The sequence below is a fragment of the Staurois parvus genome, unplaced genomic scaffold, assembly GCF_062004578.1.
Source record: "Staurois parvus isolate SC_StPar_1 unplaced genomic scaffold, SC_StPar_1.0 ptg000025l, whole genome shotgun sequence".
NCBI classification, from domain to species: domain Eukaryota; kingdom Metazoa; phylum Chordata; class Amphibia; order Anura; family Ranidae; genus Staurois; species Staurois parvus.
In genome coordinates, this window is record NW_028317821.1 from 8,598,527 (window position 1) to 8,615,459 (window position 16,933).

Sequence of the window (16,933 nt, forward strand, 5' to 3'; positions counted from 1 at the left end):
AAACACCTCCTACTCTCAGCTAGCCTCAGTGTTTTAGCAATCAATATGGAAATAATAGGAAAAGGACCTGGGACCTGTGTCTCGCATGGCTTTTGCTGCTAAGTAAAAAAATCTACCTTCCTTAGTTGTGTAGTATGGAACACAGGATATGTAGTTATTACCATTGGGACATCGTCAAGCAGTTTGACTGAGAGGTGGGCAGAACAGCAATACACAGCATGAGGCCCCAAATAAATGAGTCAAGAACGCTCAAAAGAATTTAGCAGCAGCCTGCAGCACCTTATACCCAAAACTGGCATCAGAGGGGGCCTGAATATCCACCTGGCAGAAATTAACAAATGTGTGAAAGAAGCCAGGGTGGCAGCTTTGTAAATCTGAGAAATAGATAGTTAATGCTGAAAGGTCCTTGAAGCATCAGTAGACCTGGAAAGTATGACTTTATGGAAGGGAGGAACCCTATCTTTCAAACCATAAGCTTGCATAGCAAATTTTCTGATCCACCTAGCAATGGTGGCGCGACAACTAGGATCCTTGTGGAAAACCTTGACATGTATAAAGAGGGAATCCAAATGCCCAAAAGAGGCAGTAGTAGTAAATTTCATAGCACCTACCATGTCAAGACACTGCAGATAAAATTCCATCCTTCCTGGATGCTTCAGAGCAGAATACAAGGAAGGAAGGACAATGTCTTGACTGAGGTTTAAAGAAGAGATCATTTTGGAAGAAAGGAGGTTTTAGGCATCAAGACAACATAGCCCTTGTACAAAACTAAGAAGAGCTCCTTAACAGGACAAGGCCACTACCTCAGAAACTGTCCACACAGAGGTGTTAGTGACAAAAAAAGCTACCTTGCTAGTGAGGTCAGATAAAGGAATATACCTAATAGGTTCAATAGGTGGCTTCTGAGGAGCTCAGAGAAGCAGATCAAAGAGATATAGGGGAAGGTACATAGAGAAATATGTGTTCAACACCTGAAAACAAAGGCCTTAAACAGGGAAATAAAGGACATAGTTTATTGAAACAAACTGCCAAGGCTGAGATTTGTTCTTTGAAGGTACTCAAAGCCAGGGGATGTGGCATCAACAGGTATGCCATTAAGTCCATGACTGAAAACTATGTTGGAACACTGGCCTTTGGAAGAAAAGATCAGGGTAACCCAAAATAGTTATATAATATGTTCCACGGCCATGAAATTGTCTAGCTACATTCTTGTAGGGTGTCCTCACAATAGATATATGCAGCATTAAAGGGACAACCAAATCATTCTGAGCTCTGGAATCTTGATAGGAAGGCAGGCCTCCTCTGGTACAAAGTCCCCTGAACTTGGAGGCTAGCCAGGAGAGCACCTCATTAAAAAAGGGGAATGTGAAAAGGGATTTATAAGAAAAGCAGTTACATCATGAACAGAAAGCAATACCCAAAAATTTCTCCAAAAATTACGCTTTATTACAAAAATTGCATATATAGACATTTAGGTAAATACCTCAGTTAGCCATCACCACAAGATGAGACAATACAAAAAAGTATAACCTAAAACCAAATTGTAGTTAAAAACAGATGTCATGACCTTAACTTAACTCTACATTGGCTTTGGGTAAAGAGTCCGGCCTTCTAACTAAAAAAAGAATATGAATATCTCAGGATTGAGGAATTTAATTTCCCTACCTTCTATATAATCCCTAAAATTCATAAAGATCCGGTTAACCCACCAGGGAGACCAATAGTTTCTGCGATACAGGGCCCCCTTGAGAGAACAGGAAAATATATTGATCTTTTCCTTAAGGATATGGTTCCCAATCTATCTTCCTATGTAAGGGATACCAAAGATGTATTAGCAAACATACAGGATTTAAAAATTGAAGAAAATTCCATCTTTGTTGGAGTAGACGTTGAATCACTTTATACGTCTATTCCACACGAATGTGGCTTACGATCAGCTCGATACTTTCTAGATATGTTTTATCCAGAAATGGGTGGACAGAATGAATTTATTATTGATTTATTGGATTTTGCCTTACAGTACATCATAATTTTTTTCAGTTTAATAATGCCTTTTAACAACAGGTAAGAGGCACTAGTATGGGAGCACCTTGGGCCCCGGCGTATGCATGTTTACATCTAGGGTATTGGGAAGAACAATTTGTTTATAAGTCATGTATGTTTCTCACTCATGTACAGATCGAGATACATTGATGATGTGTTCCTCGTGTGGAGAGGGTCATTAGTGGAGTTGAGTCTGTTCTTGGAAGAGTTGAATATATATACATTGAATATTAAACTTACATCTACCAATGATAGATGGCGAATCTCCTTCCTTGACCTCTATCTTAGATTTGAGAACGATAGACTAGTCACTAAAACGTTCAGAAAACCGACTGCAGCCAATATATTACTTGAGGCAAGGAGATACCATTCACGTTCATTGATTACTGGGATACCTATTGATCAGTTTCTGCAGTGTCGTAGAAACTGTTCTAATATTAATGATTTTAGATTGGAGGCTCAAGACCTAAAAGATTCAGGGAACGTGGATACTCCCATTCTCAGATTAGGAAGGCAAAAAAATCGAGCATGTCAAGTTGATAGAAAAACGTTACTGTCCCCTATGGAGGAAGATAATTTGGGTAAACAAGCCCCCCAACCAGTCAGAATGATAACCCAATATGTAGCACAATGGAAGGAAGTCAAACAGGTAGTTGAAAAACATTGGAAGATCCTTACGCAATGCCCTAATTTAGATAGAATTGTTGGTGATCACTCGTTTAGGAGAGCACCAAATCTTGGTGATCTACTTATTCACTCAGACTACAAACCTTTAAAACAATCTATGTGGCTTCCTTCACGCATCAAAGGGATGTTTAGCTGTGGAAAATGTCAATTTGTAAATTTGTAGATCGGACAGATAGATTTTCTGATTCTGATAATAAGGCCCATTATAAAATTTAAAGCCTTATAAATTGCTCTATTATTATACAGTATTTATGTAGCGCCAACAGTATGCTTAGCGTTGTACATTATAACGGGAGACAGTACACGAGACAGTACAGTAACAATACAATACAATACACGAGGGGTTCGAGGGCCCTGCTCCTTGGAGCTTACAATCTAGGAGGGAGGGGATAGTGGTACAGGAGGAAATAGCTGTGGGGAGATGGAGTGGTAGGAAGAGTGGAGGAGATCGGCAATTAGGTGAGGGCGGGGTAGGCTTCCCTGAAGAGATGGGTTTTCAGGGTGCGCCTAAAGGTGAGGAGGGTAGGTGACAGTCTGATGGATTGGGGTAGTGAATTCCAGAGGATGGGGGAAGCCCTGGAGAAGTCCTGAGAAGTCCAGTACTCTACATCTAGAGTACTGTATATGTTGACCTGTCCATGTAAAAAAATGTATATTGGTAAAACTAAAAGGCAACTTAAAGTGCGTATAGGCGAACACTTTAGGGATATAAAATCCAATGTACCTGAGAGTAATTTAACTCAACATTATTCAAAGTACCATGGAGGTAAATAAGAGGGTACTAAAGTTAAAGGAATCTATGCACTTAATTTCCTGCAGAGAAGGGGTGATTTTGATAAAGAGCTTTTAAAACGTGAAAAACACTGGATATATAAGCTTGACACCCTATTCTCTAAGGGGTTAAGTGTTGAACTTGATCTCCAAGTGTTTCTGCATAAATAGGGTAGTATGAGAAATTATATTGATTATATTGCCCCTTTTCACCTTCCACGAATAAGAGTATCTCTGAATGGCTTTACTCTAGTGATACTGCCAAAGTATTGAATTGCTATTTTCTCCACTGTGTATATTGCCTGCTATTCATGTTTTTCAATGATGACCGTGGTTTTTTATTTTCTCTCCCAATGAGATGCTTTGCCTGTAGCACATTTACATATATGGGCAGGAATTAGCCTAATATAAATGGAGTCTGTGAGCTATGCGTCTCATTGGTCCTGACAAAGCTGAGTAAGATACGCCCATCGGCGAAACGCGTTGATGTCACACGTCAGTGATGTCACTACCGGTCAGACACATTGGCGCCATACACATAGACCTGCAGGGGACGTGGATACACACGCCTATGCTGGGCATCTATCAGGCTGCACGTGTACCGGGATGGAAGCGGAGCCCGTTTGTCCATAGTCCCGATGCTGGTGGCTGCCTCTGGGACTTCGGCCGTGAATTCATCTATGAGAGAGACCATGCTGTGTCATTTATACTGAGCACAGGTGGTGAGTAGAATACTGAAAATATAAAGAAGGAAGCACGGCTTATTGCTGTTACTGTCTTGAGACACTTAGTGACAACCATATTGACTCTCTTTATGTCTCTTATTTACTACAGGATGGGGACATCATGTTACATTTCCTGAAAGGTGCACTGCACCCTACTTCTATTAAATGGCATGGATACCCCTACATTCTGTACTACAGATACCTAATAAGGGAGTTACATAGTCCGCATGCTGGCGGTAAAGAATCCCTATATTGTATTGGCAGGGCCCTGCCACTTAAACTACAGATGGCGGATGTTACATAAAGATATTACCACGGTCACTAAGTTTATTTCATTATACTGCTTTGGACATTACTGTCTCTACATAAGATCTTACCACTCATCTTACCCACTAGTGTCAATTTTTGAACTATCATTTATTTTTTCTGTGTCACACAGCACAGTTTTAGGCCTTGTGCCTTTATCAGTAGATTTATTTTTTACTGCATATGTCTCTCATTGACCACTGCCCTTAATTGTATGTTTATGTATAGTACCAGGTTCCTTAACCCATCTTTAACTGCTACCAATATATACAGTATTGCATGTCTGATGTATAGCCTATTATGGTACAATTTTTTGAACACATCCCCTACATGGTGGTGTAACCTGTGTGTCAATGCTGCTCATGTACTAGACCAAGTGTCATTACTTTTACAGCACTGTATATTCATGACCTGTCATGACGTCTGTTTTTAACTACAATTTGGTTTTAGGTCATACTTTTTTGTATTGTCTCATCTTGTGGTGATGGCTAACTGAGGTATTTACCTAAATGTCTATATATACAATTTTTGTAATAAAACATAATTTTTGGAGAAATTTTTGGGTATTGCTTTCTGTTCATGATGTAACCGCTTTTCTTGTGAATTCCTTTTCACATTCCCCCTTTTTAATGTCTGGTTTTTGGTTACTTGGCAGATAATATACGTTCAGCGATACATTAAATTTATGGTGCCTCTTGCTTTTTTGTTACTAGGAGAGCACCTCAGCCTGACAGGCTGGCATTCATCATAAGAACTTTTTTTCTCGGTTTTTGGTGGTTTTCTCCTGGTTTTTGGTGGAAAGACCTTCCCTAATCAACAGTATGTCCTTGGGGCCTAGTAGCATGAGATGATCCAAGGACTGAGTCTGCTTTTCCCATGCTGCCAGAGTGTTGAGTTGCAATGGTCTGGAGTGAAACTGGGTGTGCAGCACAGCCCCAAAAGAGGTAACAACTAGATCCAAGATCTTCATATAGGAACAAAGTAAAGGGCTTACCCTTGGCCTAAAGAGCCCTTTGCATGAGAATGTAAAGACAGATGTTTATCATGATAATTATGGACCTACGTCAGGCCAGGTTACTTCAATCTGTTAGATGGGTACAGTGATAATTTCCTTAATCTGAGGATCAAACCAAAGCTCTGAAGAATCTGCACTGTCTGCAGGCAAACAGGGACAGGGAGGACTGGTCCTTTAACAAGAGGTTGTCCAGGTATCCTAATAAAATATGTTAATTACTTGCGAGCCACTAACAAGAGTTGAAAAAGGATCACTGACAATATCACATTCTCATACTGTGTATATAAAACATAAAAAAACTCTACATGTCGCGCTCCCAATATACTACAAATATCAATCAAAATAAACAAAAAAATATATAAAAAATACCTACAGTAAATAATAACACCTTGATGAAATTATAACAATAATATAAAAAACCTGAATCTCAAAATAATCCCCAGAAAGAAATGTGTTATAAAACAAAAATGTCCCTTTGATCACTCAAAAAATAAAAAAGAAAAGAAAAGAATTTTCTATATATAAAAAAGTCCAAAAAAAAGTGATTGCGTGATCCAAAATGCAATAATTGTGACTTTTTGTGAATCCTTGTAATGGTAAAGTTGTATGCTCACCTCCAAAGGGACGTTTTTGTTTTATAACACATTTCTTTCTGGGGATTATTTTGAGATTCACATTTTTTATATTATTGTTATAATTTAATCAAGGTGTTATTATTTAAGTATTTTTGATATATTTATTTTTTTGTTTATTTTGATTTGATTGATATTTGTAGTATATTGGGAGCGCGACATGTAGAGTTTTTTTATGTCCAGGTATCCTAAAACATGATTCCCCTGACCATGGAACACAACCAAGGTTAGGTAAAACACCTTGACAAAAATTCAGGGGGCCAAAGGGGAGAGCAATTTGGTAATGCTGATCACCCACTGTAAAAAGCAGAAAGCACTGATGAGGTGCAAAGATGAACATGTGCAAGCAAGCATTTTAGATGTCTATTGAAGCCAGAAAATCCTCTCGATGTAGGAAGGCAAAAACCGACCTGGCAATTTCCATGCAGAATTTTTGCACCCATGGAACCAAGCTGAGAATCTTAGATTACAGAGTAGGCCAGAATTCTGTACTTGGTTTGGGAACCTTACAAAGGTTTGAGCTGAAGTATTGAAAGCATTCTGCTGTTGGTACAGAGGTAATGACTCCTTAATAGCTACTGGACATCAGCAAGCAGATGCACCTACTGTAATGCGGAGAGAGGCAAGTTGGAAAGCATGAAGCTAGAAGGAGGCAGACTGCAAAACTCCAGTTTGCAGCCCCTGGAAATGTCCATGCATCCTTCACTAAGGAGAAGTCTTGGAACCTTGGTACATTCCTGCCATATATTTAGAACTGTAATTGTAAAATGGATGAAAGGAACCTTTATGAACCTCAGAAATATAAGTTGTACATGTAGAGGTGTAAGCCTTCTTTTCCTGGGAGAGAAGAGTACTTTTACCCCCTTTAATCTTCTTAATGTGTTTATCCAATGGAGTAAAAATCACCTAAGGACAGTAGTAAAACACTGAGGCTAGTTGGGAGTGAGAGGGGTTATATAGGGGGATCTCCCTGCAGCCTTCTCTTTTTGTCAGTGTCCAGCCACCTGATGATAGCTGCATATAACCAAATGGTACATATCTTATGCCCCATACTGTATGACTAATAAAAATAGTTTTAGTTTAATAATGATAGGTGATGTCTTTTGAGGACCAGAATCATTTGCAACCTTTCACACAGAACAACTGAATTTCACTGAGAAGGGGACACACATGAAAACAGGCCTTTAACTTGTACTACATGCTTCCTAAAAAGAAAGAAAATGAACAAGTGAAGTAAGTACTCCTGATGTGCATACTTCTTTTAAGTCAGTAACCTACAATGCATTGAAGCCATTGATCATCATGACAGCCAGGCAGATAGCACTTTTATAACCCAGTGTTTAGCTGGCAGAAAAGGGGCATCTGCAGAGCCACTGTACTGTTGCTCTGTGTATGTATTCACACTGATACAGCCAGTGTTGTTTCTCCCTCCATCCATTAGTGGGTGTCTGTGGGACATGAAGTGTAAACAAGACTCTAATATAAGATTGTGGAAAGTTTAGTTTGCAGAAAGGACTGTACTATATCACAGACTTCCTGGAAAACTACACATATATATATAGGAGGGACAGCAGTGATTTTCCTGGGTTGAAGAAGGAAGAACTCTCTCTTTCTGCGGGAAGACCAGGCCGATACAGATCATAACCCGCAGGTGGAGTGAGAGCAGTGACTAGGACATCTTTATCTGAAATCAGAGGAAGCAGAGGGGACTGCACCTGGATTGTGGGGATCCTTCTGTGCAGTTAAGAGCCACATGCTGAGGATACCACCAGGAAGATAAAGAAGGAAGCCCTTTTGCCAGGTATATGGACTGAGGACCTCTGTGTACACAAGACCGGTGAGCGGCCAGTGACCAACCATACACTAAAGCTACTAGCAGAGAGACAGTTTTGCTGGCTAGGAACATTTGACTATTGCATAGACTCCTAAAGGGACAGTACCCAGGGAGCTCCAACACAGGGCACTGGGCCCCAACTAGATGGCCAGCAGAAGGTTTTGAGCAGGCATACGATTGATTACTGACTGTTGTTGAGGTGATCACCTAAGTCCTGTCACCAGTTAGGGTTACCCATAGCTTAAGCCCCCTAGACATGTACTATTTGCTGCCTGTAAGTAAATTGTTCAGCTGTTGTACTTTTTGTATTTGATGCTGTTTGACTGTGCAGTTTATTCTTGTAATTGTTTAAAATGCTGTGGTATACCTTCCAACTGTGAATGGTTATAGTGTAATATTTTTCTGGCTAAGTTATTATACAGGATTTATATAGAGCCAACAGTTTGCGCAGCGCTTTCACCATTGCACAGTCCTATTTCACATTAATCTGTTGCAACACTTTGCTACTACTATTTAAATGATTTGGTGTCATTTTCAAGTAAATTTGTATTACAGTATTTTGGGGATATATATCTATAAACATGCCCAGGTGTTTGTACCTACAGTATTGTATATCCTCAGCCCAGCCAGGTGTGTCAGAGAGTACAGAGCTGTTTCCACAAGAATTCTGGGCACAAGAACAGAAGACCCGACACATGAAGTGGCTCCATCGGGGGTAAGTAGTGTTACCCTTTAAAAAGGACAGATTGGCAATGGGAACCTTTTACTTCTCTCAATACAGGTTTTCTTTAAAGGAATCTAGCAAATTTAACTCTTTGATTTTCTACCTGTTCAGTGAAAGTCATGCCACTAGAAGCTACAAAATGGCTGATTCTGTTAGAGATTTCCCACAATGGTATTTTTTCCACCAACCTAAATATCTACACTTTATATAAATGTATCATGTCACAAATAAAACAGTATAAAAAAGCATTTTTACAACTCACTCTTTGTATGTGAAAGCCAGCTCTGCAAAATATGCCCTTCTCTTTTTATACTCTTGGTCACCATATCCCTGTGCATATAAATACAAATATGTTAAAACATTATTAGCTAAAATATATAAACCAAGCTTAGCTCAGACAAATATAATGGAAGCATTCAAACACAACTTTGCCCTTATATTCAATGACTGGAATTAAATTACTATTGATATAAGTTTTATCCTACATCCAAAAGGCAGGGTACACAGGAGTCAGCATGGACATACAGTTCTTTACAGAAACTTTGGGTTTTAGTGCACAATGGCAATTTATGGATGCCGCATTGTGATTACTAGGTGTCGATTACTCTTGCCTCCCCACAATAAAAAGTAAGAAGCAAAATAACAATAAATATTACATCAATTATAAAGTGTACATTCTGCAGATAATACCTAAAAAGTGTATATATTTGAATAGTTTTATTTAAAACTAAGATGAAAAATTATCACAAAATCTTTACCAATTTTCAGTGATTGGGTTCATCATTATGAAAGTGTTTAAATTTCAGGCACAGAAAACTGAAGGTGATTAATTTCAACTAGTGTATACCAGCCCTTTAAATCAGTTGTACTTTCAGAAAGATAATATTTTGTGAATATTTTGGAGATGGCAATTGAAAATGACATGTAATAATTAATGCGGGTAAAAACTCTTCAAGACAAGAAATGTGATCATTGTTGTTGATCTTATAGTAAAAGAGCATGCAAAATACATATCTCCCAGCTGTATTGAGCAGTGCGTGCAGCTATGGGAACAAGCCCTGTTTCCTGCCATATGGTGTTAGTTACTCAGCACATACCCACCCAGGGAAATAACCTCTCCATGCCTCAATGGATGACATTTTCTTGGTCCTAGATCTGACAGCAATGGATGTAAAACATCCTAATTTCTATGTAAATGATCTGTCTGGGAAAATTATATAATACTTGATCCGCATAGTAATTATGTAAGCCAAAGGTCTTTGCAATGTGGCTTCTCTACAATTCTGTTGGTAAGGAGATAAATGTCCTATTAGCTTTAAGTATATGTGTAACTGGGTCTGTCAAATGTTCATCAGCCTGGATAAAAATCATTTTGGCATCTATGGTGATTTTCAAGCAAAACAATAAAAAGTAAATATCCTTTGCTGTTATAGTAAATGCCAAAATTTATTTTGGCCTTTTCCTGTTATTTGCTAGTAGGGACTAGTTCATTAAAAGTGCTAAGTAAACCTTATAGGTCTGGTGAATATGCATTATGGAAAACCAATTTTCATAGCAACAGTATTAGCATTATACCTACAATCATTTGTCTGCCTTCTCAGAGACATAAGTGTTTGCTGTAGAGGAATGAGCACCTATCAGACCAACCCAAGGAGTCCAGTGTATAAGTGGCCTCAGCCACCGCTTCGGGAATGCCCTCTGAAGCATTTTGCCCCACCCACCAGGGCTCGATCACAGAGGCAAGAAGGACAACAGAAGCCAGAGAATATATCTGCATCATTGATGGTGATTAAGGAGAGTGTGAAATATAAACAGGTGTGTCCATGCATATGAAAAGCAAAGGAACAGTTAGAAGTGATATGAGAGGAAAAGTAAACAAAATCAAATATTAGATATAGCCAATAAGAAGAAAATGGAAAAGTAAAAGGAGAAACTGGAAAATAAAAAGTATAATAAAAGAAAGAAAAATTTGTTACAAAAAAGAAGGGATTTATATAGTAAAAATAAAACAAAGGAAAAAATATGGAAAAACATTTTGTGAGAAATATGTAAAAAAAGAAGAGTATGAAAAGTAAGTAAAATAATGCAGATATATTCTCTGGCTTCTGTTTTCCTTCTCGCCTCTTTGATAAAGCCCCGATGGCCGGAGTGGCAGATGAGGTTGTTCTGAGCGGTAACCTTTCCTCTACTGCATAGAAAATACTGGAAATATTCAGGGATGCTGCTCCCTCTTTCAATATTGGTGGGTGATCTCCTCTTGCTTCCTAGCTTGAAGTGGCACCACAAGCTTTTTCATACAGCCCGATAAGTGTTTGTTGCTTTTACCATTCAGGACCACACAGTCCCCATGTAATAGTGTTGACATGAATATTAAAATTAGCAATCTGTTATATTCAAGTAGCTAAATAAATCTGAGCAACTTCAATAATAGTCAAGCTGTAAGGTTAACATTTAAGTGATAGTTATTCCACTTGATTGTAAGAAACCCTTGCCATTGCATGGAGAGATTTCCTTGTATATTGGGAAATCTTTGAGAAATACAGTATATACTGTAGTTGCCTCCTACTGTTGTTTTTTTTAATATTTGCCAGGGGGCTCAGCATTAACAGACCATCTGCAGGCACATGTAGATTTAGTGGAAATTTGTTTCTAGCTGCTTATGGAACAAATACAGTAAATGGGGATGAATTGTTACCAGATATGAGAAATTCTGACTTTTAGTGGCTGAGTGTTAAAATTTTGCTATCCACCCCAATGCCCTAAAAAACAAACACACACGCAGACTTATCTAAAAAAAAGTAAAATAATAAATGCCCCCCCTCCCTGTCAGTGATAATATGATCTACGCCGTGCATGCACAGCTCATCTCACATTTACGGGCTGTTCTGTGTGTTGCGGCGATGTGACTCCTGTGCATATGTGCGGGATTGACATCACTGCAGCCCAGCCTGCAGTGCATACTAGTACATTATGGCTTAAACCTTCGGAGGGACCAGCTTTTTATTTTTTAAAAATTACTTTATAACTATAAAGAACCTGTCAAGCAGTGTTGTGTTTCACTATGTGTGGAAGATGTGCCAGTGCCATGGGTGGCCAATGTTCTAATTGGTGAACAGAACAACAGCCACAGGTCAGGTCAGGGTTTAGGGACAGTCCACAGGCAATCCATATGAGAAGAAGGTATAACCATTAAAATGTCAAGAATCTAGAGCTAAGTTCTGTAATAATGAATCAATATTTCAGGACTCCGAAAGGCTAAGTAATTGTTTGTAGCTGCTGAGGGCAAAACAACCTGGAGAGATGGGTAGAAGTCATAGCCAAAATATATCCAAAAGTGCTTGGGACTTAGAGCACTTGGCTTAATGTTTATCAAATGAGACTGTCCTCCATAAAAAATAACTAAATTGCATTAAATTAATCCTGCTTGGAGATGTATAAAAAAAGTGTTTATTGATAAAATCCACAAGGCCAGAAATTTGGTATTCGGTACACCCCTGTTTGGTTTGCGGTCGAACATGTGAACCTAACAAAAGTTCGACCTCAAACTTCAAACTGGGACAATTCACTAAGCGGTATCTTACTGCATCCAAGTATGCGGTAAGATACCAGACAGCATTTAAAAAAAAATCTACTAAAATACCAAATTAGTTATTTTTATTAAGTCATGAGGTATTTTAGAAGTGAAAACATGCTTTTAATGGAACCCAGAGATCCTGGAGATCCCAGCGATTCCGGAACAGGAGGAGGTGAAGGAAGATTGGCAACCAGGCGGGAGAGGACCTTACATACTGCAGGGGAGTCGGAAGGGTCCGGGAGAGTAGGGAGCCTCTACAGACGAAGATTAGCATGGGAAGGATACCCCCCTTGGGACGAGACATCAAGCATAAGTGATCTAGAGACCCCCCGTATCTCCAGTAATGCACAGAGTCCCCCCACAGATGTATTCGGAAGTCAGACATGGAGTGAACAGAGACTGATGGGTCTTGAATGGTGGGCACAGAAGGTGATGGTGAGTCACTGTGGGTAACATCAGGACTTTTAACCTCTCTGGCGGTCTGATTATGTCAGCATTTCTGTGCTCAAAGCGGTACATTGTTTTCAATGTAAATATGTTGTTTTTTTATTGTAGGCCTGTCAGTCTTAGGAATAACTCACTGAAATCTGTCCAAACAAGAGTCTAGTAAACACTATGATAAAATTTGAAAAATGAAATCATAAATTATAATATAATAAATAATCATAAAAATAATAATATTATAATAAGAATACATTTAATTCAATAATGTAATCAAACCAAAAACACTAAAATTTGAAATATAGCGCCAAGTTCGCACATCACTGAGCTCAGTCGCAAAATCGTTTTCAGTGTCTGACGAATTTCCCCATGAATCATTATCACTCAATTCTGCAAGTGGTTCTAATTTACTATCGCTGTTCTCTAGCTGGTCTACAACCGCTTTTGACCTAAAGGGACGCTTTTTGGACACCATGGATGTTTCTCAGTTTCCAGGCAGAAAGGTAAAAATGCAGGCAGGGCACAGGACAAAGCACTAGGGACAAAATGTATGTGAAATGATTTGATACAATAATGTAATACTATCAGATTTTAGTGTATTGAGTGAATGTCAAATTTTAAAATTTTTTAAATTCCCGCTGGTTCCACCCCCCGGACGTACCGAGGCTCGCAGGGAACAGAACCCGGAAGACGGATGCCGCCATCGGCCGGAAGACATGGCCAGGGACGCTGCAGGGGGGACATCGTGGGACCGCAGGACAAGGTAAGTGCTCGAGGGATCCCAGGGCAACGCTCTAGGGTAATCCCAAGTGTAGCTCAGGGTTACCGCTTCTGGTACTGAAAGTTAACCCCGAGCTACACTCAGGAATACTGCCAGGTGGGTTAATCTGTTGTCATATCTGATGCCTATGTTTTTGTGATAAATCAAATAGATTGATGGTGGAACTGTTTTTTACCCTCACTGGCTCCCAAGTTAATTGAAAAATTGATAGAAGGGGCAGTTAAAGGACTTTTCCTGGGGGGACGTTTGTATAATAGAGAACCAGAGTGGAGACGAACAGGTGATTAGTAAGCTGACAGTCACAGGAATCCTGAGATAACAAGAAAAGTAATAAGTGAGCTGAACCAGGAATGAAGGGCAAACAAACTAAAGGAGGGGGCTTAAAAGCCCCCCAACCAAATGTGAAGGCTACAACAATTAAAAATTATACAGTATGCCCCTGCAGTGGAAAAGTCCGGAGAATTGAATTCAGGAAAAAACAAGTTTGAAAGTTTGATGGTGACCATTCCAGACTGTCAGCTGGGTCCCGGGAAAAGAATCTGATTAACGAATCGATAAGTGTGGAAAGCGTCATGGAACAGAGCATCATGGAACAGCAAGGAGCCATGTTACAAATACCAACAAAAATTGACATGGCAGAAATGGAGAAGTGTCTGAAAAACGAGTTGGAAGTACTACGCAATGACCTGGGATGGATACTAACGTGAATGGAAGAGGTAGAAGAGAATGGAAGTACATACTCAACCGATTAATAATTTGGAGATGCAGGTGGAGGAGATGCAAAGAGAACAGAGAAAGTTATCATATAAGTTAGAGGACCAGGAGAACGATGATAGAAGAAAAAACTTAAGGATCCTGGGCCTCCCAGAAGAAGATCAGGCAGAGGATCTAGAGGAGAAAATAGAATATGTAACCCAATAATGAGAAGACCAGCGTCAGAAAAACTGCAAATTGAGAGAGTACACAGGATGAGACGGCCATCAGGAGTAGCGGCAGACAGTCCTAGGGACATGATAATTCGATTCCATCATGTCGCAGATAGGGAAAGAATATAGAAAAGGCTGCAGGACACTACTGAAATAAAGTACCGAATTTTCCGGCGTATAAGATGACTGGGTGTATAAGACGACCCCCTACTTTTCCTGTTAAAATATAGGGTTTGGGCTATACTCTCTGTATAAGACTACCCCTCTTCCAATGCACACCAAATAAATATTAAAAAACATCAGATTTGATTTCAATATGGTATGGTATTTCAGTATGGTATTCCAATGATGGGGTGCTATTCCTCCCACTGACACCAATGATGGGGCACTATTCCTTGCTCTGACACCAATGATGGGGCACTATTCCTCCCACTGACACCAATGATGGGGTGCTATTCCTCCCACTGACACCAATGATGGGGCACTATTCCTTGCTCTGACACCAATGATGGGGCACTATTCCTCCCACTGATACCAATGATTATTATTATTATTATTATACAGTATTTATAAAGCGCCAATAGTTCGCTCAGCGCTGTACATTACAAAGGGGGACAGAACATGTGACAGAACAATACCAATACAATGCAAAACATGAGGGGATCGAGGGCCCTGCTCTTACGAGCTTACAATCTAGGAGGGAGGGGGTGGTGGCACAGGAGGAGATAGCTGTGGGGGATGGAGTGGTAGGAAGAGTGGAGGAGGTCGGTGTGTCAGTGGGAGGAATAGTGTCCCATCATTAGTGTCAGTGGGAGGAATAGTACTCCATCATTGGTGTCAGTGGGAGAAATAGTGCCCCATCATTGGTGTCAGTGGGAAGAATCGTGCCCCATCATTGGTGTCAGTGGGAGGAATAGTGTCCCATCATTGGTGTCAGTGGGAGGAATAGTGCCCCATCATTCGTGTCAGAGCAAGGAATCGTGCCCCATCATTGGTGTCAGAGCGACGAATCGTGCCCCATCATTGGTGTCAGTGGGAGGAATAGTGGTGCCCCATCATTAGTGTCAGTGTGTGAGGAATAGTGTCCCATCATTAGTGTCAGTGGGAGGAATAGTACTCCATCATTGGTGTCAGTGGGAGAAATAGTGCCCCATCATTGGTGTCAGTGGGAAGAATCGTGCCCCATCATTGGTGTCAGTGGGAGGAATAGTGTCCCATCATTGGTGTCAATGGGAGGAATAGTGCCCCATCATTGGTGTCAGAGCGACGAATCGTGCCCCATCATTGGTGTCAGTGGGAGGAATAGTGTCCCATCATTGGTGTCAGTGGGAGGAATAGTGCCCCATCATTCGTGTCAGAGTAAGGAATCGTGCCCCATCATTGGTGCCAGAGCGACGAATCGTGCCCCATCATTGGTGTCATTGGGAGGAATAGCACCCCATCATTGGTGTCAGTGGGAGGAATAGCGCCCCATCATTGGTGTCAGTGGGAGCAATCGTGCCCCATCATTGGTATCAGTGGGAGGAATAGTGTCCCATCATTGGTGTCAGTGGGAGGAATAGTGCCCCATCATTCGTGTCAGAGCAAGGAATCGTGCCCCATCATTGGTGTCAGAGCGACGAATCGTGCCCCATCATTGGTGTCAGTGGGAGGAATAGCACCCCATCATTGGTGTCAGTGGGAGGAATAGCACCCCATCATTGGTGTCAGTGGGAGGAATAGTGCCCCATCATTGGTATCAGTGGGAGGAATAGTGGCCCATCATTGGTATCAGTGGAGGGAATAGTGCCCCTCTTTGGTGTCAGTGGGAGGAATCGCGCCCCGTCATTGGTGTCAGTGAGAGGAATAGTGCCCCGTCATTGGTGTCAGTGGGAGGAATAGTGTCCCAACATTGGTGTCAGTGGGAGGAATAGTGTCCCAACATTGGTGTCAGTGGGAGGAATAGTGTCCCAACATTGGTGTCAGTGGGAGGAATAGTACCCCACCATTGGTGTCAGTGGGGGAAGGAATAGTGTTCCATCATTGGTGTCAGTGGGGGGTGGAATAGTGCCCCATCATTGGTGTCAGTGGGGGGGGGAGGAATAGTGCCCCATCGTTGTTGTCAGTGGGAGAAATAGTGCCCCATCATTAGTGTCAGTGGGAAGAATCGTGCCCCATCATTGGTGTCAGTGGGAGGAATAGTGTCCCATCATTGGTGTCAGTGGGAGGAATAGTGCCCCATCATTCGTGTCAGAGCAAGGAATCGTGCCCCATCATTGGTGTCAGAGCGAGGAATCGTGCCCCATCATTGGTGTCAGAGGGAGGAATAGTGTCCCATCATTGGTGTCAGTGGGAGGAATAGTGCCCCATCATTCGTGTCAGAGCAAGGAATCGTGCCCCATCATTGGTGCCAGAGCGACGAATCGTGCCCCATCATTGGTGTCAGTGGGAGGAATAGCACCCCATCATTGGTGTCAGTGGGAGGAATAGCGCCC

At 40.9% G+C, this 16,933-nt stretch overlaps 1 protein-coding gene across 1 annotated transcript in view; it reads right to left on the minus strand.

Moving 5' to 3' along the window:
- Window positions 1–16,933, minus strand: part of LOC149471231 (tyrosine 3-monooxygenase-like) — a 77,340-nt gene that overhangs the window by 44,883 nt on the left and 15,524 nt on the right. The window contains exon 4 of the mRNA XM_089652737.1: window positions 9,000–9,067. Coding sequence (XP_089508863.1) covers window positions 9,000–9,067 — 68 coding nt within the window. The remainder of the gene's footprint in view (window positions 1–8,999; window positions 9,068–16,933) is intronic.